Below are 24,848 nucleotides of genomic sequence, written 5' to 3' on the forward strand. Positions count from 1 at the left end.
AATCTATGCATTCCAAGCAAAAGTCCAAATCTGACTTGATTTAGGAAGAACATTACATAGCAGGAAATAAAATATGGCAGAAAGAAAGGGGGGAAAGGAATCCGAACCTCTCAATATGGTGGCCTAGGAACAGAGCAAGCAGACCATGGTCCTGGAATTGGGTGAGGAGACTGGGCGGCTCGAGTGATCGATCTGGAAACAGTGGGCATAAAGGCTGGTCCGTAGGGCGTTCCAAGTAAAGGCAAGCAGGCAATGCAAGTCAGTTGCATGGCCCAGGAACAGGCGAGCGGACAAAGCCCCTCCGGGGGCCGAGCAGAAGGCTGGCGGTGATGATGGCGGTGCTCCTCCGGGGGCTGAGCAGGTGGCCAGCAGAGGCAGTGGCGGCGTTGGGCTCCGCCATTCACATAACCACTGCTCAAACAGAAGGTTGGCAGAGATGAATGTGGCACCCCTCCGGGGGCGGAGCTGGTGGCCACCAGCAGGTGTCGAACTCTTCTAGGGCCAGACCAGGAGGCAAGGCCTTAAGGACAAGGAAGGGAGCCGACTGAGGCCATTGCTCCTGGACCACTTTGAACTCTCAGGCATGAGGACAGACTGAGGTGTGTCCTCCGGGACCGCCTCAGTGTCAGGTGCGGGTCAGACCGAAGCAGGTCCTCTGGGACCCTATCGAACTTAGCCACCGGGACAGACTGAGGTGTCCTCCGGGATCTCCTCAGAATTGCGCATGGAGACAGACTGAAGTGTGTCACCGGAACCTTTGCAGACTTCAGCTCGCGACAGACTGAGGTGGATCCTCCGGGACCCCTCGGAGGCATGTATGGTGAAATCCTGAACTGGGCCTTCCGGAACCCTGTTAAAAAGAGGCACAAGCATTGACAGTGTCGGGCCTATTAAGACGTCTCTGGACTAGTATGAGATTTGGTGTCAACGGTATGGCTGGTCTATCGCAGCTTCGGCAGCATCGATACCCTGGAATCATGGTCTAAGGTTCCAATAACTTGTGAAAGCAAGAAGGTGGGCAGTTGGAGGCTGGCGACATGGTTGTGCCCCTCTGGGGGCAGAAGAGGAGGCACAGCCTCATGGATGAGCACTGGAACAGGTTTAAGCCTGTTATGCTCAAATTCAGGCACTGGTGCAGACTGGGGCTGGTGCACCAAGACCTCCTCGGGCTGTGACATGTCTGCAGACTGTGGCAGGTCTTCTGTGGCCTTTCAAACTAAAACATGGAAACAGACTGAGGTGGGTCCGCGGGGACTTTCCCTCAGACTGAGGCATGGGGAAAGGTTAAGGTGGACCCTGTTCCACCACCTCTGACATCCACACAGCAGCTGATAGAGGTGGACAATCCAGTCACCCTTTGAGCCATGAAGGAAGGTGGGGTTGAGGATATGGCTGGAGGTTGTTGCATCCTCTACAGTGTTGAAGACCCCCGGGCACCTGTAGCGTGGTTTCCTAAGAGGTGGCGAGCGGAGAGTTGGAAGACAAGGAGCTAGCAAGTACTCATCTACCGGATGACTGAAAGCGACTACCACCATTTACACTTGGGGAAAGAAGCCAAACAGCTCCTGCAACCCATTGTTCCATAACAGCCATGGTCAAGTCCTATTCTCTTATTTATATCCTGTAATTGGTCTGGGTATGCAGTCCACTCGATGTCAAAACTATAGTTATGCCTTCTGGAAGTCCTCAGTCAGCAAATGATGTCTGCTGTGTTCATTGTTCATTTGGACAGTTTGCATTTTTTTTTTTTAAATGGACCCAAGGTGCAGAAGGGGCAATAAAAAAATTTAAAAGGATTTTGAAAAACTTTTTTTTTCCACTAAAAGAAAAACTAAAACTGTACTCGAAGCAATTCCATGAGGGAAAAGGGGCCAAAAAGAAAAAAAAAAGAGGCTGAGATAACAGGTTGGGAATCATAGAAAAAAATGAATGTTGAGAAACAGTCAAAGATCAACTGACGTAACTGACAAGACTGGGGACAACACATGCTTGCACATAAAAGGAGCAGAAGGGAACATTCAAGTGCGAGATCGTGAAAAGTAGAGCGGAGCAATAGTAGTAACTATGAGAGATAGTACACATTCAGGTGATATGAAACCAAACATGAACTATAAATAACCCCTGGCAACAAATGTGAAACACAAAATATGCCATTAAAAAAATAGGAAACCTAAAGATATTGTGAACTTTTACTTGAACCTTAACTACAAACTAAAACAAGAACGTAAAACATAAGGATATCAGGAACAACAAGGAAATACATGATGAAAAAAAAAGACTAATTTAACAGGGCAAAAATGCAAATCAAACAGGGCCATAACAAGCCACTTTTTGGTGTCCTAATCTAACCCTTTTTCTAAGACAGGACCTTGCTGCCTGCATGTCATCTCTTTCACAACTTTCCTGCTTCGTTAGGAGTACCCGTCTTTTTCCATGTCTCATAACATGTTTCTGCATATGTAATCATAGCAATGACAGTTAATTCATATTAATCTCTTTTTTTCCCCTTGCACCCCTTTCATTCTCTCTTCCAACGCTAAAAATAGAAGTGGAGCAAAAAGGTAAATAACAGACACGATCCAAACCCCTAGCTCCTTGTTTTGTGACATCTGGTTGTAAATTACCTATTTTCCCATGATGACCTCGGCAAACGCTTTAGAGACGTTGTCTTCAGAACTCTTCTCCCCCAACTGTAATGTTAAAGGCCAGTGTAGTACTACAAGAGATGTGAGGCTAACCATATAAAAAGAAAAGCAGCCCAAAGAAAAAAATAAATAAATAAATGGGGGTGTACTGGCTGCTGTCCATTGGGGTATCCTTTTCTCATTCTTCCTGGGTACTTTTGCTACTCAACAGAATCTCACATTGCCTGGCTTTCAAACCCTTTTTCATAGCATGCCATGGTAACAGTGTTTCTCAGCCCTCTTTTAAAGCTGTTGCTTTCTACTTTTCCCTTTTCTCTCCAACTTTCCCCACTCTTCTTCGCATTTTTCCAACCTGACCACTTTGCTGCTCTTCTTCTCTGTTGATTCTTACACCTATGCCTCAGAGAAATAACCAAAACACCTCAAGAAACCCTTACTGAAACCCTTACTTTTTTTTTTTTTTTTTTTTTTTTTTAATGGTTGTGACACTTTGCACCTCTTCGTAATGAGAAGCCTCTTGGGTTTATACTATAGAAAGGGAGGTGTAGCTGAGGCACATCCAAATAGACACACCTTGCAGACTCCGCTGACTCCTGCTCTCTCATAACCTCTCCCGTCTGTTGCCAAGTGAATTTAGTTGGCTGCATTTTTTTGTTTACAGGACCAATTGTTCTGTTAAGTTTGCTTTCTGTTCTGTTTCCCCTCATTTGTGTTCTACTCAACAGTAATTGTCTGAGGCCAATCTTCCTTTTGTTTCAGACTACTTTATATATTTAAACTTTATGCTTAACAACTTTTCTATTTCTTTTTTCCTTTCTATGCACAAAACCAAAATCCTTACACTGCTTGTGAATTCTGGCTATAGCTGTTAGTCGTGTTTTGGCCATTCTTTAATATGTGTTTGTCCACACTCCTATCGGACAACCTGTAAAACAAAATGAAGACAGAGACTATCATGGTAGTTTATGTTACAGTTTTGCTTTTCACATTTTAACCTGTATCTGTCTTCTCACTCTACTCTTCTCCCATTACTAGTTTTTCTTTGTCCCGGGACTCTGAAAGCTGTCGGTGAACCTTCCTTTCTATTTGAAGCGGAGCAACAAGCTGGTGCCTGGTGCAAAGACCCGCTGCAAGCTGCTGACAAAATCTACTTCATGCCTTGGACTCCCTATAGGACAGATACTCTGATTGAGTATTCCTCCCTGGATGACTTCAGAAATGCTCGGCAAACCATCACCTACAAGCTGCCTCATCGGGTGGATGGGACTGGATTTGTGGTCTATGATGGGGCTGTGTTTTTCAACAAGGAGCGGACCCGCAACATTGTGAAGTTTGACCTGCGGACTCGAATTAAAAGTGGCGAAGCCATCATCAATAATGCCAACTACCATGACACATCACCCTACAAGTGGGGAGGGAAAACAGACATTGACCTGGCAGTGGACGAAAATGGCCTGTGGGTAATCTATGCCACAGAGCAGAACAACGGCATGATGGTAATCAGCCAGTTGAATCCCTACACACTACGATTTGAGGCTACTTGGGACACAGCTTACGATAAACGCTCAGCCTCCAATGCCTTCATGGTTTGCGGAGTACTGTATGTAGTGCGCTCGACCTATGAAGACAATGAAAGTGAGGTTAGCAAGAGCCTGATCGATTATATTTACAACACCAAACAGAACCGTGGGGAATACGTTGACATCCACTTTCCCAACCAGCACCAGTACATTGCAGCTGTGGATTATAATCCGCGAGATAACCAGCTCTATGTGTGGAATAACTTTTACATCCTGAGATACAATCTGGAGTTTGGCCCACCCGATCCAGCACATGGTAAGAAAATGCTAACCACAATTGTTTCTCCTGCAGAAAAATAATGGCAAATGATGTTGCTGAGATTGTGATTTTAGTGCACTTTTATATTCCTTTGGTGTTCCTCCCTCTCTGTATCAAGTGCCACAGCTGACTGATTTTTAATTTAGAATCTAATATGTGCTAGATATGTTATGGGAAGCTTTGGAGTGTAGGAAAGCATCTCGGGGGGTGAAGTGAGCAGGACTTTGTGGTAAACAACACCTCAAAGCCAGTTACCATATCATAAGGGATCAGTATCTAGGGGATTTGGGGAGGTTTACCATCCGGGCGTTCCCTGAGTCCCTGGTGCTAAGGCTCTGGGGATCCCTGCTAGCATATCCTTTTTTCAGAGTGGGTAAGATGGGGAGAGAGACAGAGGAGAGATATATTCTCACCTCTAGAAACATACATGCCTGGACAGGTGCAAAGTCTGGCCTGGGGCAAGGTTAGATCCTCCTCCCTGTATTGCTGAAACTCCAACTCTCAACCGGCCATTAAAAATAGGTAGAAAAAAAATAACACCTCACACTTTGTAATCGGAGTATAGGGATTTAAGGTTGTGCTTAAGAGAGAATGAAATGGCAGACAGAAGTAAGAAGGATCAATCATCCAGGGTCACATCAGCCTTGTGTATTTTTAATTTAGCTGTCAAGAGCTGAGCGCAGGCTGGCCTAGGCCTGCAATAGTCCTTACACTGAGAATATAATAACAGTAATTATCCTAATCCCCTCCACACCCAGAGTCCTAAGTCCACGTAATGCACAGCGCAGTCAGTGATGAGCCACAGAGGTCAAGCAACTTTTCCACAGATTATCCGAGGGCTCAATATTTATTAATGTGTTCGCTTGTCCACTTTGGTATTGATAGAATGTGGGTTAGAGCAGCTTAATTGGGTTCAGTATGCGGAACACCATCAGTCTAGCCCGACTAAGGCAAGCTTTGCTGCGACAAAGAATGTACGCCAGGTATGGGAGCAGAAGTAATATGCAGAGGGTTCACTGAGCTGAGCACTGCAACAGCCAGAGTGAAACAATGCTTTCTGCTTTTATTTTTTGATTTTCTGAGAGTAAAATGCTCAAATTTTCTCCACCACAAGTTACACAAAATTAATTATTTGCATATCAACATATGCAATCAACTGAGAGCAGTCTAAGAGTATGACAATGTCCAAAGATCCTCTCACATTTTAGTCGGGTTGAAAAATACTATTTCACAAAGCCATTCACAAAAAAATAAAAGAAAAACAAATTAAACAGTGCTTTGAATTTACTGCAAAAGTAACGATAATAAAAATGTAGTATATAAAGTAGCAGCCTTTATCTCCTATGTGGTGATGTCTGACATAGATTTTTCACAAGCTGTGTATAAGTATAGTGTAACTTTGGTTGCTGATGGTGAAATTATAGGCTTTAAATGGACCTATCTTGAAGCAATACCACATTCTTGTGATTTGTGTGCATTGTACCTGTGTCTACAGGAAACACACTTTACAAGTGTGTTTATTTGCAGAGCAAGACCACTAAGCCTTGAGAGTAGGCCACTTCCCTTCTTACTATGTTTAGGAACATGCATTACCTTGCATACTGTATATTCTCTTGGAGGCTTCTGCATTCACATATCTTTATTTTAAAGTCATCGAGGACTCGGCTATCTCTTTTCTTGACAAATGAGACATGAGTCTGGCCCCGCTGCTGACTAATGTATGTTGAGTTGCAGTCGATGAGTGCGAGGGGGAATGGTCCAGGATGATCATCAAGATGTCAATAAACTTGTCCTCCCACACGGCTGATGTTGACACATAAATGATGGCATTTTTTTCTGGCTGTCATAGGACGCCCTCTCTTTGATATTTCGATGCTCGTTTCACTGCCTAGCGAAGCAGGCAGTGAAATGAGCCATCAGAAGGCTTTTGTGGTGTTAAAAGTTGAAGGTACGTGCTTTGAGCAGTGAAAAATAAAAATGAAAAGAACAGTTCAGCTTTTCTCAAGTTCCAATCATCTCATATCAGCAAATGTGAAGGCCTTGCTCATACAGGCCTAGAGAAGCCACTGTTTGTACAAAAGAACATAATCAAATCTTTATCACTCACAGGTCCAAATAACACATTATTCATAATGCCTAAAGCCCATACGGAATCAAAATTGATGACCCAGGTATAGTGTGAAGAAATTAAAATAAATAAATAGCGCAAGTACAGTAGCTGTTGAAAAGTGTGCATGAATAGTAAAACGAGTTGAAATGGGTCAAGCAAAATCTGAAAACAGGATAGATACTTAAGTCTGTGTGTATGTATGTGTGTGTGTGTGTGTGTGTGTGTGTGTGTGTGTGTGTGTGTGTGTGTGAGAGAGAGAGAGAGAGATAGAGGGAGAGAGAGGGGGGGACTAACTTTTCTTTTTAGAAAACAAACTAAGAGAGTGATTGATGCAATTATGAGTGACACCGAAACTCTATCTGTTCACTACACTCCCTAAACCCTCCTGTATCTCTTAAGTGATCAGACAACCCCATCATTTTATTTGCCCCGTCATGGAATTCAAAGCATCAAAGTGATGCTGAGACCCTGTACGACAGACAGTTGGGTTCTTGTCAAGTCCAATAGCACTGCTTGTGTAGAGACAAGATCATCTCTTGTCGGATTATGGGGGAGTGGATGGGGTCACATCCAACAAGCAGCTACACTGGAAGTGGACATTAAATGGGTCAGTAAGTCTCTCTCTTGGCTTTGACCAACAGCATCATAATCTGCTCGTTTCACCATCGCTCACTGCTTGTTCTTGCGTCTTACATATGGAAGCTTAAATAAAAGCATATATTCATTTGTCACATCATATAAGCGAGAAGAATACATTGATTTGAATTAGATAATTCAGTGGAAAAGCCATTGTATTCCCTTTGTAGCCATTTCTTCTTAATTTATGCCAACCTCTGATATGTGGCCTGAGACAACTTCATGAGGATATCAGAAGCTATTTTTACCAAAAGTACGCATGAACTGACACTACTTCAATAGGACACAGGTGAGCTTTGGAAACCTCTTATTTAGCCCTTGTTGCTAAATCACTGCTGTATAAAAGCCCCAGTGTTGCTGTTACCACCCACTTAAATCAGGACTTCCTCTTTAATTGTTCAAATGTCAATACATTTGCATACAGTTTCAATCTTTGCTGCCCCCTCAAATTATACATTTGCAAGTGGGAATCGTAAGCAAGGAAATGGCCCAATTTGTATAAAATTATACGGCATGGTTCACTGACGCAACTTGCCAATTAGCTTACAAAACTCTGCATGGGGCCGAAACAATGCCCTGTAGTTGGAGTGTTGCAAAATTGCTTCACAATGCAAAAATGTTCAGCTGTTACAGATGCTGGTGACTCCTGTGCATTAGCAGTCACCCAAGAGAGCTTACCTCTTATAGTCTGATGAATATACAACTCTCCAATAAGTGCTACTATGATTCATTCCTGCCTTCCGCAGTGCTCACATGGAGGTCAGCTTTTGCAACGCGACGTTTAGAGAAAAAGCAAGAAAAAGTGAGAAATAAAGGGAGAGATTGATCCTCTGAACGTTAACGTTAAGCTTTCACAGCTGTCTGAGGGGTTCAGGGAAAATGGCAGTGACTTATTTCTTCTACATGCTCACTTGAGGTACACGAGCAACGATCGGGACACATTTAAAATGGATAATTTGCTTGTTTGCTCGAACAATAATCATCCCGTTCCCTTACCCCATCAACCGTCCAAGTGGACACAGCAGTGTAAAAGAAGAGAGTATTGAGGTGGAAAATCACAGTTTTTGTTTGTTTTCCTGTCGTCCCATCATATTCTCGCTTCCATTTTTTTTTCCAGTCTGTTGCCATTTTATTGTCTCTTTTTCTTTGTCGGCTTTCTTTTTCACCCTCGGTTTTACTTTTACCTGCAGACCTCCATCTTTTCTTCTTAGTGCTACTCTTTGATTGTTCTTGAGATGATATTTGCATTTCTGTGCAAGCATGTCTTCACATATATGCTTCTGTTTGCTTTTGTCTCTTGAAGTGTGGCTAAAGCCTTGGAAGACAGCTCAAATAATGCCTAGTGGGAGCAGTGTACTGTAAATGACGGTATTAGCTAAATCCCAAACTGTTTCCTTAAAACACTCTATAAATGTACCGACTTAAATATTGCAACCACAAATACCGTTCAACCTGAAGTTTGTGAGTTTCATAAGTTAAACTAATGATTTGCATATACTGTATGTTTTCTCTTCTTTTTAATTGTGTGCATTTTAAATTGATTCGGACAGCTTGATTAGTTGAGTTTTCACAGCAGTCTCTAACAGATCTTCTTGGTATCAGCTCCTGTCAGAATAACACTACTTTTCACTAACTACAAAAGCCAAGACTACTCAAAATGAAACACCTCAATGTGTCAGCTGCAGTAAGATTTTAAGAATTTGTGTAAAAAGCCCTCAACTGTGGATTTATCTTTAGGCAGGACTGCTTGTGGGCAGCGAAGTAGGACGGGTCACTTCAGTGAGCTGTTGAGCTACTGAAAAATATTATGAAATCTTTAAACTTTTTCTGCAATTTTAAAAGTCCAATATGTGTAAGGTTCAGTGATTTTTCAGTTGTGTATCTTCTACTGTTTTCCATTGTTACAGATGGGTTAGAACAGCAGTCCCCGAACCTTTTTACAGACTAGTTTTAAGCAACATCATTTTTCCGCGGACCAGTACAACAGTGTATAAAAACACCGTAATGAGGATTTAACGATGCATTTAAAAAAAAACAAAAAAAAACTGACGGAGTTAAGTGCTGATAATTTGCGTAGGTTTCCAGCGTCTTCAAAAAAAAAAAAAAAAAGAAGAAGACATGGATATTTAAATGCACACTCTAAAAATATCAGAAGCGGTGCAGGGTCCAGCGGGTAGGGACCCCTGAACTAGAAGACAGTCACGCATACCAGCCGGTAGCTTTTTAACATGTAGCTTTCGCATTTAGTTACCCTGAAAGCATCATGACTCACTGGTCACACTCTTGGCCGCAACATATGAGGGAATTTGACTGAGCAAATAAAAGGGGGGAAATTCCCTGATCTGGATTTACAGCCTTGTTCATTCAGCATCTGGTGACCATCAAAGCTATTTAACATATGAGGTTAGTGGGTCACCTGTTTCCTCTGAAATCTGATCATGATGCGTGCCGTCCTTCCAGCAGTGAAGACATTAGTGCCAGTTGCTGCTGTATAAGACCGTTCCACCCCTCTCCCAAAAACACACCTCAACTTAACGTTTCTGATTGACTCAAGCTGTTAGTAATCACATTTCTTTGAGTACTTGACTCAGTTAATGTTTAACAGCTATACATAGTGGCCATATGATCTCCAGTGACGGTGCACAAGTGTGTAAGCAAAAGCAAACCCGGGGTTATGATTTAAAATGTCACAAAGAGTTGTTTTACATAAGAGAGACAGAGAGAGGAGCGGAGCGGGGGGCTGTGATTACGGTTACACTGAGTTCTATAGCCAAGAGGATCCACAGTCTCTTGTTTGATTACTGTCTGACTGTGAAACAAGGCGTATTAAAAGAATTATTGCTCAGACATCACAATGGTCCCCCATCACTCCCTGACACACGCCTTTGAGGAGATTTATTTCACACAGGCCTGATTATTGTGTCTTTGGGATTTTGTGTTTCGTAATCTGTGTATATGTGGGTTTGTGCAAGTTTGTGTGACACACCACTGTCTTAATTTGTGCATATGCACATGTGCGCCAGTGTGATTGTGCTTGAGTGTGTATGACCAATCCAAAATAAGCACCCTCCTGTGTGCAAGGCGTAACACATCAGTCTGCTTGGCATGCTTAGAGTTAATGCTTGAAATTTGAGACACGTACAGTAGAGAAAGCAGCAAGGAGAGAGGGAAAAAAGGCAGTAGTCTGGCAGCTGCTATGTCTGTTCTCTGTACTTTGGTGTCATTTTTTTTATGCAAGGGTGTATATAAATGTGTACATGTGTTTATACATGCATCTGTGTTTGTTTGGTTGTGAGTGGGAGGGCCTGCTTGTGTCCCTATGAATCACTGCATGTGGACTGTGTGGAGAAGAAATATTGGACGCAGCAGTAAATAACATAATCCAGCTATTAGGTTCTGTTCACCAAGACATGGATGTGTACTGTACACACTTCACAAGGACATGCCTCATGGGAAATTATATGAATTTTCACTCAGCTTTCTTCATATTTACTGCTGATACACAAGCAATCATGTGCCACGTTCCCCTACACAGCTACAAATGCAGCGTGGAGTGAAAGACATGTCATCCAATTTCCTTTGTGTATCATTGTTATTGGTAGATATCAAAATGCATCACAAATGTATTATAAATCACCACACTATGTCATACTCAAGAGCATCTCCATTTCCATATGGACATAGATACAATGCTGCATCCAGAGAGGACTGATTCAAATGCGGCTTCAAGCAGAGGTATTTCACCAGCATTAGCAAAGTGAAATATTGACACTTTATTCTATTTTTTTTTTTTTGCACAGCGCTCATGTGACATGAAAGTCAATGAGTTGTTCGAATATTTTCCGTCCACTCCACTCTCAGTCTCTCCCCTTTGCAAAAGCTAAACACTATTCCTCTCTGAGTTTCCACTTTCCTCTCCCATGCAAGCTTTTTAATTTATTTATTTTTTTCCATAAATGTGTAATTAGCACCAAGCGCTTTCATTTTAGTGCAGAAAAGGCAACATTTTACCTTGGCAGATAGTATTTCACTCCCCTCCCAAAAAGAGGAAACGGTTATCTCCGAATCGTTTGCCCAGTCTTGCTTCACATCATTGTGAGATTATTCCATGACAGAGAAGTCAAAAGTGAGGATAAGTGAGATTTAATAATCATTTTAACATTTTTATGTCACAAATTAGCTGAAAGAAATGCTAAACGTGTATTTCCACAACTACTTTTCTCTTCCACAAGATAAACGGTACCCGATAATGTGTATGAAACACCCTGATGAACAACCATGCGGGGCCTACTGAAAGTGAAGCCATTAAACATAATATAAAAGACACACACGCTGTCGGTTTTCATTTGTCACCCTGGCGTGAATGCTAAGTCCCGGTAGCACCTTATCTCAGAGCTGTGTGTGTGTCTGTGTCTATGTGTGTTTTCCTCAGCGCTTACTTGTATGCCCATGCTCTGACAACACTCCATGAGCTATACTCATCTCCTGGATTCCTGTCTCATTGTCTGTCATCAATCCTGCACCTATAACCCCAGTGGTAATAACTGAACCACTGTGATACATGGAAGTGTAACAATGTGTGGGTGTTGAATCACACAAAGAGGTTATGAATAAGTCTGTCCTGACTATTGGCAGTGCTTTGGAGAATATCACTCCATGCACTCACACTCTGTGACAGCTAATTGAAGCTTCCCCTTGGGCTGAGTGCAGCAGAGACATAATAATCAAGGATCCTGTCCTGGTTTTAGCTATATAGCCCAAACGTGGGATTTGCTTCCTTTGTCACCATCAAAGAGTGTTGCACAGGGAAAGTTCTCAACAGTGTCACACATTTGTTGAAACACTGGAAATGCTGAAATATTTTGTGCATGTTATGTTTCAGGAAGTGTATAGAGAACGCTGTTGCAGCACTATCAACAGATCAAGAGACGCCATTCTGTCTCTATTTACAACCTCAAGACGTCTCTGTGAAGAAGTGATTACCTGAGAGGGGTGTTGCTATTATTGCTTGTATGTTAATTCATACCAGCTTTCAATGGATTAAATTAAACTAAGCTGTGGCATAAAGGTAATAAGATTGTTGTGTAACTGGCAGGGTTTTGGGCTGACACGCTCAGTACACAGGAACTACAGTGGTCAGAGAAGCTGCATTGTTAATGCATGACTCTCTCTGGGAAGCATAGACGACGTTCACATTAGCCTCATTTTCACACAGAAAAGAGGATTAATTTGCATCATAAACATAACATGAAACCTCCCAACAGGATTATTTTAGCCCTTTCATATAAAATATCCTCTTCATGAGTAATTGTAATTAATGAAGCTCTTTTAAGTACAGCTATATTCTATGACAGTGCATGGTGAGAAGAACAATTTTTAGTAATGTCAGCACAGCTTTTTTTATAATTTGTCTTATGCCACACAGACATTCCCATCGCAAACTTAGTTCCAAAAGCTTTCCAGTTTGCTGTGCATCAATCCCTCTCAAATAGAGTTGCAGGTTAGCCAAACCTATTTGTTCAAGGCTCACATTAACAGGTCTAAAATTAATTAGTCCTCCAGTTTTGAAGCTGATGGGTAGTTTGCAATTAAAACTTAAAAAAACAAAAAAAACAAAGCAAAAAAAAAAAAAAAAAAAACACTGCAGAGAGATTTAATAGCGCATGTTGTAACTACACCAATAAGCAAAATATCCCAGCAAGCTCTGACAGGCTCTGTTGAGTGAGAGCTGTGGACAAGATACAGTTGTTAGTTGACACGCTAAAGGAATGTGCTTGGATTGTAGCAGATGCCGCTTTGATTTATTAGCCATAGTTGTGAATCCTTTATCTTAAATCATGCTGCCGAACAGCAATTCATTTTCATTTTATTTCTGTCTGGATTCCAGCACCCTAACCCATGGAAGCCGGGATCTGATTGTCGTCATCTTTCATACTTTGGCAATGAGAAACATGTAATGGGCCCCACACTTTCTTGGGAATCCTCTGGATATTTGCCAAGCAACTCTGACCCAGATGTTTAAAAAGAAATGATAATAATAATTTAGAAATGACATCCCCACACGCGTATAGACTTTAAATGAAGTCATTGCCTCAAACTCGGTAGTGTGTAACTTAGTTAGAAATATTCCGAACCATTTCTTTTGACATTTTGCTTGCGACTGTGTGAGACTCCTCATAAATAAGGGGGGGGGAGGGAGAAAAGGTTTATTGCAACAACAACAACAAAAAAGATGGTATTGGTGTAGAATGGAGACAGGCATTTCTCTCAGCCCGCTAAATGCTAGTGCTGAAAGGACACTAAGCACAGGTTGTCTCTCAACTGCTGTGACAGGCCGTGCAGCCCAGAATTTGACTGCGTTGAGTAAAAGGATATAGGTAGGGGAGGAGGGATGAGAGAGTAGGAGGCTGAGGTGAAGCCAGCCAGCCAAATCTGCCTTCAGCTCAGTGTCAAAACAGCCAGTCAGCTGTGTACACCTTCATGTCACCTGAATGTGTGCGTGTGTGTGTTTGTGTGTATGTAGTTCTATAGCCCTGAACAGGAGGGAGCACACAGAGTCATCTCCTCTGGTCAATAGAGCCTAATTCGCCACAGGTAGCAGCCAGCCTCAAAGGCGATTTCCCTTCAGCTCAACTGTGTTGAAATCTCTCATCCACACCGTGAGGCCTGCAGTGATAGTCGCAGTGGTGTGTGTGTGTGTGTGTGTGAGTTTTGTGTATTGGGATTGTAGGGGTCTAGCTATCAGCCAGAACCATTATCCAATGGAGGCAACGATACGGAGGTGTTTCTGTCCTGGTCTAGCGGCCTCTCTTCCAAACCCCCGGAAGACAAAACTCTCCTTGTTTTCCAACTCGCCCCCATTGTTTCAGAAATTTTCTGCCAGCTCTGTCTATGCGTATATGTATATATTTCCCCACTGTTGTCCTCCCTTCTCACTTCCCTTGTTCTATCTCTGACTCCTTCCTCTCTTTCACCCTCTGTCACTCTCTCATCTCTGTTTTCACTTCTCGTTTTACTACCGAGAACGACTGTGCTCACTTCGCGCAGTGTAACAGCACCTCTTCACATTCTCTGCATGCTCTACAGGCAGCCTAATGGAGGAAATCAAAGTACTCAAATGCGATTAGATTCAGTATGCACATCGCATTCCAATCAGAGCTGCTTTGATTTATACAGCTTATCCTTTCAAATTCAACCAACAAATATTTTGTGTGTGTGTGTGTGTGTGTGTGTGTGTGTGTGTGTGTGTGTGTGTGTGCGTGCATGCATGCGTGTGTGTGTGTATATGGCGGGGGGGGGGGGGGGCTTCTTTTTACACTTGATGGTGAGGAGCAGACATGTATCAAATAATTAGTGTTTATCAACATTTCATCCATGTAACTGCCATATGTTTGACTTTTATGAAATGTAATTACAGAGTTACTAACATTCCTCTAGTGTATTATGTGAAAAATGTCTTCATAGTTTTTCCTTAGTGGCTCATGTTAAATGTAAGGAGTGTACTATTTTCTCCTTTCCTGGGACTGAAACATATTGTTTTTGCCTGGGGCATTGCATGAGTTACTGCACACCTGCTTTATCAGAGTATGAGTTGTGGAGAGAAACAACTGTAAAATGAATGTTCTGGCACCATAGCCACACATACAGGTTCAGTGTTGCTCCAGTGAAATTTAATCATCCATGCCACAAAATCTCCCAGGCAAGAATGATTGCCAGGCAGGAGGATGTTACTGTAATTATTGTCTTGTTCGCTTCAGACTGAGTGCCTTGGATAAGCCATAGTCAACGGGAAAGCAAATACGCTTGTTGCACAAAGCACTTAGCAGCCATTTACACAACAGGGTACTTGGATATATAAGCATTACAGTGTTGAACATGTTGAGAAAAAAATGGGAATGTTACTTACAGGGGGCACCGTTAAGGTTTAGTGGCACATGAGGAAATCTGCCTAGCAGAAGGTCAAGCTTTGAATATCTGTCCAGAGTATGCTGAGCAAACATTCAGCATCGTGCTCACCAGGGGTACCATGCTAATGAGCTGACCTCATGCTGCACGCAAAGGTCAAACTGCTATTTGGTCATTATCTTTATTAATACTGTAGCATCATGGCTTTATGAGAATGATAAATGTGTGTTTCCCAATAAAAAGTCATGCTTTGTAAATCATGAAAGCTGTACACATCAAATAACCATCCTTCTGCCTCATCTAACACCTCTTTACGCGTTCCTCCTCTGTGTTTGTACACAGCACCGCCGCTGTCAGAAGTCACCACGTCTCCTCAGCCGCAGCGAACTACAACCACTGTTACAACAACTACGGCACACAGGGGTGTTGCCAACACAACCACCACGATAGGGTACAAGGAGGGCAGCAGAGGAGCACCCAAGCCACCTCCTGTGATTCCACATACTACTCCCCCGCCACCCCTGGAGTCCTTCCCCTTACCCGAGCGCTTCTGCAAGGCTACAGAGAAAAGAGATATAATGTGGCCTCAGACCCAGAGGGGCATGCTGGTGGAGCGACCTTGTCCAAAGGGAACACGAGGTAAACAGGGCTCCCGCTCACCTCAGGGCCAAGTGCTTGCTGTGTTCAATATGACCCAAAGCATCTCTAGAGAACATGACCGGGTTTGTTGGATCTGTCTGATATTCTTGAATACAAGCATCTTTTCATCTACACCAGGGAAGAGCAACTTTGATCATTTTAAGGGCCGGAAAATTTATATCCTGATTGAAAGACTTGCACTTCTGCATGAGGATTTATTCAAATCATTATGGCTATTGATTTTAAGACAACTGTATCGATGTGCGCATTTTATATTTTTAGCCTAAAAAAGCCAGTCATAAATTATTTACTGTAGTATGCTGTGTGCATATATATAAAAAAAAAAAAAAAAAAACAGTCAAAGCTGGCGTCTAGTTCAAATGTGGTTAAAATTACCTTTCTTACTGCCATCAGTTGTGAAACATTTTTTTTTTCTTTTTTTTAATTAAACTATTATTTCACAGGCCAGGAGAAACAGGGACGTCGTCGGCCATATTAGGCCCACGGACTGCCAGTTAGTTTCCCGTGTGTGATCTGTATAAGGAGCGTGTGTTTCAGAAAATCAATGGTAACAGTTTTTATTATGATGTTGTTTTAGCTGTGTCATACGCGGGCAAAACATGACTAAGCGATCTGTAACGGCTGCTGTTGCACAGGAGCAGGCTCAGCTGTTACTCCCGCAGCTTCCGCGGAGACGTGTATTCCTCATTTGATTTGTGTGTGAAATCGTGTTAGTGCTCAGAGTTCATCAGACACAGGGCTAATTAGGACAGAAGGAAAAAAAATGTGTTGCCACTTTGTAGCAAAAACAGGCAGACGCTGTTGGAAACATTTTCATGAAATTATTTTGCAGGTACTAAAATGACAAGTCTCCACAGATCATTCTCTTTAACAGATTCAGCGAGATTTTCCCATACCAGTATTTAAAAACACTTTAAAAAAAAAAGAAAGAAAAAAAATGTGCCTGCTTCTTCTTCTCGTGTGCAAATAAAAGTGTAGTGGTATGTTAAAGTTCTGTTCCTTGATATTTAATTCTGAATATAACATTTTTTTTGTCCCTCCTTTAATTTCTGCTCATGTCATTTTGTGTCCGATAAACAACTTAATGACAAAATAAATTTGATTTGAATTGACTCGACTTGACTATTCCCTTCTTGTTTTTCCTGCCAGGCACGGCATCTTATTTATGTGTCCTTTCCACTGGAGACTGGCACCCAAAGGGCCCCGATCTCAGCAACTGCACCTCCCACTGGGTTAACCAAGTAGCCCAGAAGGTTTGTGTGCCCCAATGTTTTTCCTCAAAGTAGAACATGCCTCTTAAAAACACTGAAGAGGCTAGACTAAACATTGAATTTTTTTGCCCTGTATGCATGTATATTTTATTTAAGGAAAAAAAAAATAGACTCTGATTTGATTACTGTTGAAATGGAAATTAGTGGAGGTCAGATTTGCCGGAAACAAGTGTAACGAGTCTCAGCAATAAAAATTGAAGTGCCCTGTTTGTTTTAAATACAACCAAAAGTGGTCAAATGAAACACCACATGCTTCAAGACAAAATTTTGAATATATAAAAATTTAATTAAATTAAATTGTGCATAAAGGAAAACAAAGGAAATCTTCAAAATATATAAACAGTTGCATCCAATTACATTTACCATCAGGATAAATGCCTTTTTAAAAGGTAATCTTTTTTTTTTTCAGATAAAAGAAACGTTGTAAATTTTGTTTGGAATTATGTGATTTTTGTAAGTCTATAAAGAAAATATTAAACATTCTGTGCTAGTAATTGGCATTTCATTGAACACCAACTTGATGTTGGAAAGTTTTGTCCTAATTTTTATTTCTCTGCTAATGCTTTCCGGTAAGCAATGTGCACTGTCCTCCCTTTGCAGATCCGCAGTGGTGAAAATGCAGCTAACTTGGCCAACGAGTTAGCCAAGCACACCAAAGGCCCCATCTTTGCTGGGGATGTGAGCTCCTCGGTGCGCCTGATGGAGCAGCTGGTGGACATCCTGGACGCTCAGCTGCAGGAGCTCAGGCCGAGCGAGAAGGATTCAGCAGGAAGGAGCTTCAATAAGGTAATCTCATCCAACTTAAAATGTAAAATCAGCACCATTTTGGGGGAAAAAAAAAAAAAAAAAAATATATATATATATATATATATATACATATATATATATATATGTATATATATATATATATATATATATATATTTATAAACCCAGTTTACTAAGACTCTTTAATAATTTACTGACAAGTTTGTTTATTTTTCTAAATTTTATATATAGTGTTCTTCTTTTTTTTAGTCTCTGCAATAGATCCAAAGACAGCAAACAACAAAATAGTTGCAATATTTCACACTCTGACAAGATGCCAACACAGAACCACTATTCATAACAATATTTTTAAATGGTCTTTAAAGACCCCGTGAAGTGAAAAAGTGTGTGTGTGTGTGTGTGTGTGTGTGTGTGTGTGTGTGTGTGTGTGTGTGTGTGTGTGTGTGTGTGCACGCGCACGTGTGCATGTGAGGGGGTAAAAAAAATCTAAGTAGGCACAATTGGCACCTGAAATTGTCAATCACTCTGTTTACTTTTAAGTGTTTACCCGAAATATAGAAAAATTAAATGTCATTCAAACGTCTCTTCACAGGGTCTTTTATAGTCAGAAACGAGATGTTTTATTAAAATACATATGTGACGTGTTTGAGCAAGTAGAAAGAAAATGCAGCATATCACAGAAATCAGCCAGAGCGCTTTTATTTGCTATACCATCAGGTAAGCAGGTGAGTAACACTTGACACAGTGCACCAGACGATGGGGAGCCGCTGGGCCAGTAATTTAATAGTTTTTACAGCGACATACCTTGTTCCTGCAAACACTTTATTCAAGCTCATGAATTTGTGCAAATTATATGTCTCTATTTTTTTATGTTCTTTTTTCTTCTCTAATAAAAAAGCTTCAAAAGCGAGAAAGGACATGCAGGGCATACATGAAGGTACTGAAGCAATGCTTCTGCCCACTCTGCTTGCTGCTGTCCCCTTTATCCCTGTACACTACTATATATGCCCAGGCCCAAGTTCAGCAGCATGTACCCTCTGCACTGTCATGTACTCCCCCACCTCCCTGTGCTTCCTGCTTTTTTTTTTGTTTTGAGTAATTGCTTTACACACAGCCACAGTCGTATAAAGTGCTTTCTAAGTCAAAGAGAAGTCATTTCCAATTACTGATGTGGCTTCTTTTCGTGGATGTGTGTGTGTGTGTGTGTGTGTGTGTTTCTGTGTATTTCCCTCCCTCAATGCATTGACAGCTATGGTGTATTTTGTCATTCATTCTGCTTTTCCCTCCCTGTTGTGTGTTTATTGTGTTTACACGAGACTGCACGCCTGGATAAATAACAACATAACTCAAGCAAACATCCTGGTCTTACATCCCTCTCATTATTCATTTGATGAAGGATTTACTGCTTTGTTGCCTTTTTTATGAGAGCTCAATTCAATATGCCACACTCATGAATTCACTTGTTCACATGTGATTTATTAATCCCTTCCCACCCCGACCCCCCTTTTCCCAAGGACCATCACCTGACCTTTCAGTAAAAACTGAGGCTCTTGTTTCTCAAGGACACACTTTTCAGATCATTTGTTTCATAATTTAAAAGTTCAAATCTGTAAGTTTTTTTGTGTAACAGGATCATACCAGGTTTTTTTTTTTTTTTTTCTTTGTATCTCTTTGCGTATGATCACTTCTTTGGCTTCACACATCAGTGTATTCTGGACCGATATATCCTTCTAACGTTAAAGACACCAGTGTCCGTTGCAAGTCACCCCTCTCAATCCAGATCACTCCTCTGGGAACTAATTTAAGTAGATCAAGCTGAAGCTAATTAGCCAGTTAATGGCCGCAATGCGCGCATGAAGCAAGTAAAGGGGGAAAGTGTTTATTTGTAGTCAAAGAAAAACAGTTTGCCAAATAATCTATTTGATTTTTAATGTCAGAGCATGTGTATGTGAATTTATCTATAGCGACTGTGCTGCACAGGGTGTGTCTACATAAACTGCAACATTTGTTTGACTAATGACAGCGTGAGAGAATTTAAGCTTGCAGTTGTTGAGTCAACGGTATCTGACATCTGCCATACGTGATGCGACAACACACTCGGTCCCCCTCTGCCCTGTCCACCAGCTGTCAGCAACATTGATTACCTGATTAGACACATCGATTTGATTATTTCCTGAAGAAAAACCCTGGATTGTCTGGATCCCACATCCAATTTATCTTGTTTTTTTTCTATAGATTTAAAGTAGATTAAGGCTGACAGAAAAAAGGATCTGCCTTCATGATCAGGCCCTTCTTTATAGTGCCTTTGTAAGCAGTGATGCCAGTAATATCACCACCTTTCTCAGTAACGAGTAATCTAACACAGTACTATTTCCAAACCAGTAATCAATTACTTATCCAAGTACACACACACACACACACACACATTTATATATATATATATATATATATATATATGTGTAGAGAGAGAGAGAGAGAGAGAGAGAGATGACAACTCACGTGTACAAATACCAAGCAGCCAGCGACACTGACTTGAACAATAGAGATAGGAGAGGGAGAGATGCGTGTTTTCTCGCTAGAAATTCAGTCACTATTTTGAGTTTGTGCCAACTGGAATGATAATGTTAAGGTTCATTGCACACGTTGTGCTGGCAACAAAGTGTTATCCAGCTCCAAAAACACATCGTTAAATTTGAAGACACATTTGGAGTTGCAGCACGGTACAGTTTCCAGAGAAAGTCCTACCAGGTGGTGCAAAGCAGAAAGATGCGACTCGTGCAGGATGTCTTGCTCCCCCTCCACCCAAACAACTAAAGCTGGACTTCGGTGCAAAAGCAGCAAGTGGGGGACGGTTGAAAAAGTCTGTCGGGCAGCTTGTTGTAAAGGGAATGCTGCCCTTAAACACGGTTGACTTGCCCTCATTTAGCACCATAATAAACAAGATCCCTACTGCTATAAGTGCCGAGCTGCAGAACAAATCAATTGTTATGCTAAGTGAAGTCAAGAAACACTTTTTTAGTGTGTTTTTTTTAAAACATAAATTTTTTTCAGAAAACGGTTGTTTTAATTTCAATTTAAAATGAGGGGGTGTTGTCAGCAGCTGCAGAATGTAACTAATGAAATAACTCAGTTACTTTAAAGATCAAGTAATTTGTAAACTATGTTACTGTTTAAAGGAGTGATCAGGTTAGTTCCTCAAAGTAATTGTGACAACACTGCAAGATAATTTAATGAATCTTGCTTCAGAGACATTTCCAACACTGAAAAGTTAAAGAAAGGAAAGGTTTGTGCCATGACTTTAACTTCAATTGAGCAAGTTTTGGTTCTTTAACTCGCGTCAGCCTGTACTGATCTAGACTCTTATTGGCCTGACCTGATAGGCTCAATACACTCTGACACTAAGCGGCCGCCTTGATGCCTTGTCCTTGAAAAAGAAACTGAATCACAACCCCACACTTGTCCATCTCTCTCTCTCTCTCTCTCTCTCTCTCTCTCTCTCTCTCTCTCTCTCTCTCTCTCTCTCTCCCTCTCTCTCTCTCAGCAGTTCCTCCTTCAAACCGTAACCGTTTTTCTAATTATTGAATTAATTAATTAATTCAATATTTATTATGTTTTATTCATGTCACTGGTTCGTTGTATTTAATGAAAGGAATGAAAAGAATATATCCTTTTAACCTATTTTTCATTTCATTTGTGTCATTTTAATTTACACACGCCATTTCTTCCATTCACTTCAGTGTCTGCATGTGACTTTGTGTGGTTGCTAACAGATGCTTTTTTTTCCCTCTCTCTCTCTAAGCCACTCAAGAATTTCTTTCTTTTTTTTTTTTCTTTGTTTGTGTTTGTTTTGGTTGTCTGGGTTGACACAGGCTATTGTGGACACGGTAGATAACCTCCTGCGACCGGAGGCCCTGAAGTCCTGGCAGGACATGAACAGCACTGAGCAAACCCATGCCGCCACCATGTTACTGGATACTTTGGAAGAAGGGGCCTTCGTCCTTGCCGACAACCTCATGGAGCCTGCCGTAGTCAACGTTCCTGCAGATAATATAAGTAAGTAAAGGGGAGTATGTGGTGAGCGAATGACAAGCATTCAAGATTGATGCAAGCTCAGTTAATTTGATTACTTTTAGTTCATTGAGAGAGTAACTCCTGTGATAGAAAAACAAGGCCGCCTCATAAAAAAGGACTTTGTTTTCATATTAAGCGTTTAAACCTCGGGGGAAGAGAAAAACAACGCATATTAGGTTTAACGAGTCGCTTACTGACAAAGTGATGGATATCAGACAATTAAGTAGACTGGATTCTCTGATTGCGTGTGCTTTCTTATAAATGTATGAGTCCAGACCTTGTAACTCTATACATTAATGTGAACATTAGCCTGCTGTGCATTCACAAAAAGTACATAGTTTATCCACAGTCGCCGCCTCCTCCTCTTCCTCCTCTCATTTTCTTCAGCAAACAAGAAAGGCTGTTTGTTAGTGGGTTATTTTCCTTCGCACTGTTTTATTCATATTAATTACAGATTCATTGAGATGAAACAATCATTTTGTGATTGACATTTTTATGTTGTCGCTCACTGAAGTCCAGATCTCATTTAAGAATGTTCACATTAGGTGTTCATACGTCACTTGTTTTTTTGCTTGCATTTTTGTAGCACTGTCATACAGAAAGCACTGGTCTTGAACCTGTCCTCTATTTGGTTGGCAAGTTCAAATCAAAGCACTTATGGTAACTTGTCTGTTTATGGATCTGACTGTTTGTTTTTTCTGTTTGTGCCTCCTCTTCTTTTTCATTCCTTGCGAACGCTGCCTGCCTGATGTGACCTGACACAGTCCTGAACGTCTACGTACTCAGCACAGATGGCCAAGTTCAAGATTTTAAATTTCCACAACCTAGCAAGGGTGGGATTTCAATCCAGCTATCAGCCAATACAGTGAAACTCAACAGCCGCAACGGTGAGCTAAAAAGAAAAAAAAAAGGAAAAAAAAAAAAAAAAGAGGAAACTTTATATTAACCAAGCCCAGACAGATGTCAAGTGTCTTCATAACATGTTATTTGAGTGTTGTTTTCACATTGGAGTGTGGTTTATGTCAAAAATCACATGCTACTTTTCAAAGCTTGCTCTATAGTTTAACTTATCTTTCTGTCATTTGTGCAGGTCACATGTTAAATATTTCAATTGAATTAGACTAAAATAAATTGGATGGTTTAAGTATGTTTGCCCATCTCCTTAGGCCTACATTTATCACCTTAGATTAACTTCTCTTATTACATTTTCTACATTATTATCCACCTTTCTGCTTCGGGTTTTTAATGTTTGCCTAAATCCTTTACTCTGCAGGCGTTGCCAAGCTGGTGTTTGTGCTGTACAAAAACCTCAGCCAGTTCCTCAGCACAGAAAATGCAACCATCAAGATGGCCAACGAGGCTTACGGCCGTAACGTGTCGGTGGCTGTCAATTCTGATATCATCGCAGCTTCAATCAACAAGGAGTCCAGCCGTGTGTTCATTAATGACCCGGTGATTTTTACCCTGGAGCACATTGATGTGAGTCTTCCTGCTGAAATGAATGGAGAGGTCATATTAAAAAACAACAGGAGGGAACTTCCAGTGTAGACAGAGATCTGCAATTTGAATTGTAAATGTCTGGCTAGGTCAGTCGGCAGTTTATTTAAGTCATTGAACATCAAATTAAAGGAGTCTTTAGAACCTAAGTGAATTCTTAATGAAAACTAATTCTTTAATCAACATTGGGATATAAATGATACCCATTTTCTTTTATGGTAGGGGAAATTAACTCCTAGATTAGCCCTACAATCTAGGATGAAATTACTGGAGCACCAATTATCTTTCGTCTTTGAAAGTTGTCACTAGAGTTCCCAGAGGGCCATGCATGTCTCCATTCTTTATCAGAGAAATTGTGCAATTCCAAAGACATGCCGTCAAACAATTATGCTTCTCTGTTATTAAGGCCTCATATACCCAACTATGCTTCGGTTGATTTGGCAAGCATGTGCCAAATGAGATACAACATATGAATTGCTTCATAAGAGCTGTGAAGTGAAAAATCCTCATCCATATCAGTGCAGAAAAATACTTTGTATGAGTAGGGGGTAAATGGCCTCTGTGTTCTACATGTGCTTCAATTTCAGGAAGTCAATTATTTGGACACTTAACCATATCTCTTGTTATCTGCAGATGGAGCACTACTTCAACTCCAATTGCTCCTTCTGGAATTACTCTGAGAGGAGCATGATGGGCCACTGGTCCACCCAAGGGTGCAAACTTTTGGACTCCAATAAAACACACACAACCTGCTCGTGCAGCCATCTCACCAACTTTGCTATCCTCATGGCACACCGAGAAATCAAGGTATGTTGTGTGATTTTATATATATATATATATATATATATATATATATATATATATATATATATGTACACACACACACACACACACACACACACACACACACACACACACACATTCATGAATATTTTGGCCTACAAACCTGAAAGAAAAATTTTAATATCTCAACGTGACTGTCAGTTTTACAAGATTATAGCGGTCACCGTGCAGATGTAGGTCTGTTGTCATGATCCTGTTTTCCTCATGACCGAGTGTGTGACGGTGCTTTGACTAGATTGCGTTGCCTTCTGTGGCTGACATGCCGTGCTGCCCTGCTGTTTCTCCATATATCCCAGCCAGTAGTTCATCTAGTAATGTCACATCTCTCTCTACAGGGAATCATGTCAAATTGAAACCGAGGTGTGGTTCACCCGGGCACTGGTTTTTTCAAAAAATTCAGCTAATTTTGTACTATTGCTATTTCAGATTCACAAGCTTAGCAAACAACAGCTACTCCTCTCTCTCTGTTTCTTGTTCTGCCTCCTCTTTCTGGTACCACAAGTTTATTTTTATCTGTACTTCCTTTAGCAATAATGGTATTTGTCAGAAATGTTGTGTGTTTGCTGCAGCATTGGAAATGAGACTTACTGAGTTGGAATCAGAGC

The 24,848-nt window shown here is 41.1% G+C and overlaps 1 protein-coding gene across 30 annotated transcripts in view; it reads left to right on the forward strand.

Moving 5' to 3' along the window:
- The window catches only part of adgrl2a (adhesion G protein-coupled receptor L2a), a 103,228-nt gene that overhangs the window by 59,471 nt on the left and 18,909 nt on the right, over nt 1–24,848 (forward strand). For 16 of the 30 annotated variants that reach the window (XM_030083199.1, XM_030083200.1, XM_030083209.1 and 13 more), the window contains 10 exons: nt 2,547–2,561; nt 3,681–4,481; nt 15,478–15,774; nt 16,945–17,048; nt 17,667–17,852; nt 18,731–18,769; nt 21,702–21,885; nt 22,668–22,790; nt 23,177–23,382; nt 24,034–24,207. In XM_030083199.1, the coding sequence (XP_029939059.1) occupies nt 2,547–2,561; nt 3,681–4,481; nt 15,478–15,774; nt 16,945–17,048; nt 17,667–17,852; nt 18,731–18,769; nt 21,702–21,885; nt 22,668–22,790; nt 23,177–23,382; nt 24,034–24,207 (2,129 nt within the window). The remainder of the gene's footprint in view (nt 1–2,546; nt 2,562–3,680; nt 4,482–15,477; nt 15,775–16,944; nt 17,049–17,666; nt 17,853–18,730; nt 18,770–21,701; nt 21,886–22,667; nt 22,791–23,176; nt 23,383–24,033; nt 24,208–24,848) is intronic. The other 14 variants (XM_030083201.1, XM_030083223.1, XM_030083224.1 and 11 more) reach the window with 3 other exon arrangements.

The sequence above is a fragment of the Salarias fasciatus genome, chromosome 23, assembly GCF_902148845.1.
Source record: "Salarias fasciatus chromosome 23, fSalaFa1.1, whole genome shotgun sequence".
NCBI lineage: Eukaryota > Metazoa > Chordata > Actinopteri > Blenniiformes > Blenniidae > Salarias > Salarias fasciatus.